Raw genomic sequence first — 4,269 nt, forward strand, 5'->3', positions numbered from 1 at the left:
ATTGGTATGGTGAATCTTCAATTGGTAATATGATGAAGTAGATTTTAAATTATGTAAATATAGGTCAAGGTGTGGGTATTTAAGTATGACTTGTGGTATGACATGAAATTACCAAATAGAGATAGTAAACAAGTATTGTAATGTGTAGCAGGTAATACGATGATTTCAAGTCAGGATACTGTGAATTTTGGAAAAATTACTTGTATACCAAGTAAGCGTGATATAAAAGCACTGACAGGTAAGCTCTTGGTTAGGAGTTTTTCTCCGTCTTTGTTGTTCCGCCAAAGTCCATTAAGGATGATGGTTAAATTGTGTATATGATTGACAGTGAGATACTTGGTATATATGCATACATGTGCATTCATATAGACATATACATTGATGATGTGTTTAATTTATGTACACTGATATTGTGATGTGATATAACGTAAGTAGGCAAATATAAAGACGGATAGCAGAATTACATATCTTTCGTAGTAAAAATATAAAAATGGATAGCGGAAGTATAAATCTTCCATAGTATTAAGATTCACAAGAAATCAAGACGTAGGAAGTGATTGAGTAATTAAGACGTAGAAAGTGATTGAGTAATTAAGATGTAGAAATGGATTCTTAGTTATATAATATATGTAAAAAAAGCAGGGAAGAATAAATCTTCCGTAATAAAGGAAGGGAAGAATAAATCTTTCGTATTATAAAAAGGCAGGAAGAATAAATCTTCCATATTATAAAAAGGCAGGGAAGAATAAATCTTTCATATTATAAAAGCATGGAAGTATGAGCTTTTGTATTACAAAAGCGGGGAAGTATAAATCTTCCGTAAAATAATGCAGTGGGTTATAGGGGAGAATAAAGGCTTCCGAAATAGACAGTGAGATAAAGTCACTAGGATATACCAATAAAATTACATGTTGTATTATATGCTTTATATCTGACCTTTCGTGCAGATAGTGAACTCTTGGGTGGAGACTACTCCATAAACCTAGAGTCTTATTTGGATTCATTTCTTAACCCCGTCGTGGTGCTGTAATTTAAATTACAAGTACAGCAACAACATGAGAATTTGCAAAGGGCAAAGGACCAGTTTAGTGAGGATAAAAGAGTCTAAAGAAGTGGGTGCTTAGCCGTTTTAAATGTCTGTGTATATATGTTTTGCAGTGCATAAAGTATATGATCATGCATTTATATAGTTTGTTATCTTTTTTAGAGGCATATGTTTGCCTATGTGTGTATTATGAAGCAATGTAGTTTGATGTTGTATTGGCATGGAGCCAGTATATATATATATATATATATATATATATATATATATATATATATATATATATATTGGTTAGACTTTTATGTATTTCAGGAACAAGTTAAAATAGTGGGATTTAATCTCTGGTATAGTCCGATTTACAGTCGTTATGCTGTCCGTTAGACTCTATACGGAATGGTATAAATTATCATATCCGGATAGAAATTGGTCATTGATTATGATCTTCTGGAATTTAATTTGAAATTTGTACATGTATGGGACTGTACAGATAGTTGTAATAAATAGTAGAAGTTAATTGGAAAAAAAAAAGTTATGCAGCGAAATCACATCGGTTAATTTTAAGTTTTATTAAGTGTTTCGCTACTTTAGTCTAGTTGTGCGAATATTATAACGATATGTAGTTAACAATCCAATTATTAAATTAGGACATTACAAGAGCAATGGTTGTCATAACTATTTGTCATTGACATAAAAATTTAGAAATGAATGCTCTCATTTTAAAATTTTAAATGTTTTTTGTGTTTTTTTTTTAATATTCATAAATTTTAATAGAATATTAAAAAGATACATAACTACAAAATTGTAACAAGGTCATATGGACTCACATAAGAACATACAATTTTTCTAAAAACTTTATAACCAAAATTTAAATGTAATTAATTAATTGAATTCAAATATAGACGCACGTAACAAAATGGGGATCCTATATTACATGATTGGGGGTATAAATGAAATTTCAAAAATAAAAAAAGTTAAATAAATTTGTCTTATTAAAACTCGATATGTTATCATTTGCACACAATTTTTTTTTCATTGAAGCAAATCTGAAAACGGTGACGATAGCATTACTCGTATTCGCAAAGTGAGCGTGTTCGGGAAAAATTTAAATAATAGGACCTTATTTCCAATTAATGAAGGCAACACAAAACCCCAAAACCTTCTCCTCCTGCTAATTAGTGCATCGAAATACTTAAGTCGCAAAACTTGTAACTTAATCATATGACCTTGATTTGAATGAACTTGCTATTTGATCTATCTCTAAATAAACTAACTCCGAACCCAAATTAAAAAACAGACTGATCTAAATGGGTGTTCTCCTTCTGTTTTATTGTATTCAAATATTATTCTCCCTACAAATATACATCAACATGAAACAATTTTTTGTTGCATGCAAAAAGATGGTTCAACTATTCAACAAAATAAAGAATGGGTACTACTGCATTTACAATAATATAACATTAGCAAGGCTTAATATGAGTGGTTTTGGTGTCATAGCTTCCCAGTGCTAATTGCAACCCGTCCTTGCACGCACCCTTGAGAGCCTTAATCAAATCGACGCACATGCTCCTCACGTGCTCCTCGTAACCCCTCTGCATAACCAAGAGGATCACCACGACGCCGTTTCGCTTCGCCACGTCATCCCTCACCTTCACGTTACCGCACAAACAACACAGGCTCCACAGCACTGCCACCGCGTCTTCCGCCGCAGCATTAGGCGCCTTCGCCAGCCTCTCCAGCACCGCCGCCGCACACGACGGTTCTGCTGCCATCGCCGCCCTACCTTCCGCGCACGTCGCCACCACCGCCAGCATCCTCAGGCACCTCTCCGCCGTCGTCGAACCTGCGCTCACCAGCGTCTTCGAAACCGCCTCGACAAGTCCGGAACGGACAAGTTCCACCTTCGCTGACTGAGTCACCGAAACGACAACTAGTAGCGACAAAACGGCGTCGTTTAGCTCCTCGTTGCCACCGTCGCTGAAAAAGCTCGCGAGCAACGACAACAAACCTCGCGTTTCGGCGATCCACCGCTTCGATCGGAAATCATCGCCGGCGAGAAACTCCAAAACCCTAACAGTTTCGATCTTCGATTTCAGAGAGCCGTTTCTCAGAACGAAAACGATCGAAGCGAAGCATTCTTCGCGAGTATCAAGAATCAACCGTCGTACTCGCTCTCCGGCGCCGGAGGCCGCATCTCCGTTTGCTCGGAAAACCGAATCCAAAATCGAGATCGCATTCTCCGACGCGTCAATCCGGGAACTGCTTCCGGCTAGAGCACGAACGATCGCGGAGTCGAAGCCAGGGAAAGTCGCAAGTAAGCGGCGATTCTCGCCGGAAATTTTGGCGAATTCGGCGATTTTGGAGAGGGAAACGGCGAGGTCTTCGGCTCCGGTTTGGATTTCGCGGAGGAGAACGCGGAGGTGGTCGCCGGAGGATCGGGACTCCGGCGAGAAAGGTTCGCCGGAGAGGAGCCAGAGACGGATGAGGCGATGGAGGGTGAGGTTGGGGATGAAGTCCTTAGAGGGAAGGACCTGCATGGTGGCTGGACACGTGTCATGACCTGATTCAAGCCACTGCTGGATGCTGGAGCGATCGTATGTGACGCCGGTGCACAGGCTTACAGGGGACCTCATCACGTCCATTGAGATTGGGCACCGAAAAGGGCTCGGAACGGTGACGTATAGCTTCTCCCTTACCCTTGCCATTGTTTCTTTGTTTTTATGTGTTGTCTCAATTGCTTTTGTTTCGCACATCACACACAATGGGAGAGAAGGGTAAACACACTAGATATAGCACGGTATGGTACTATGGTAGTGATTTGTGGTTGATATAAATGGAGCACGTGGTCTTTGGTCAAAGTTTTGCCTGTAATAAAAATGGGACTGTAGGACAGAGTGTATTGATGATGAAAATGACATCTTTCTTTGTTTGACCCATCAAGCAAAATTTTTTGAAAACTTAAGGTGCACTTTTGGACTAAAATTTTGTTTCACTGGGTGACACCCCAACGGTCGCCGTATTGTGTGGGGATAATACTATATTATTACTGAAGGCAAGAAACATTGATTGGATATAAACGATTTTGGCGGGGTACTGGTGAAGTTTACAAATCAAGGGGGTTCGAATCTAGAGTTATTAATGTGGGAAATTATAATCGGTGTTCATAAATATTGTATAGGTGCGAAATTAGAATATGATACTTTTTGGCTTGAGATAAATGGACTCGTGAT

General features: G+C 38.7%; 1 protein-coding gene across 1 annotated transcript; it reads right to left on the reverse strand.

The window, feature by feature from the left end:
- Positions 1–2,392: 2,392 nt before the first annotated feature.
- LOC133316101 (U-box domain-containing protein 28-like) lies at positions 2,393–3,907 on the reverse strand. The gene has a single exon (XM_061517799.1). It carries the CDS (start codon positions 3,790–3,792, stop codon positions 2,500–2,502), a length of 1,293 nt encoding a protein of 430 aa, XP_061373783.1. The 5' UTR covers positions 3,793–3,907; the 3' UTR covers positions 2,393–2,499.
- Positions 3,908–4,269: the final 362 nt, after the last annotated feature.

Source organism: Gastrolobium bilobum, unplaced genomic scaffold (assembly GCF_033153095.1).
Source record: "Gastrolobium bilobum isolate Gb01-03AN ecotype WA unplaced genomic scaffold, APGP_CSIRO_Gbil_v1 utg177724, whole genome shotgun sequence".
In the NCBI taxonomy this organism is placed as follows: Eukaryota; Viridiplantae; Streptophyta; class Magnoliopsida; order Fabales; family Fabaceae; genus Gastrolobium; species Gastrolobium bilobum.

Coding starts and splice junctions, on each gene's coding strand:
- LOC133316101 (XM_061517799.1), bottom strand. CDS start 3,792: ATGTGCGAAACAAAAGCAATTGAGACAACACATAAAAACAAAGAAACA.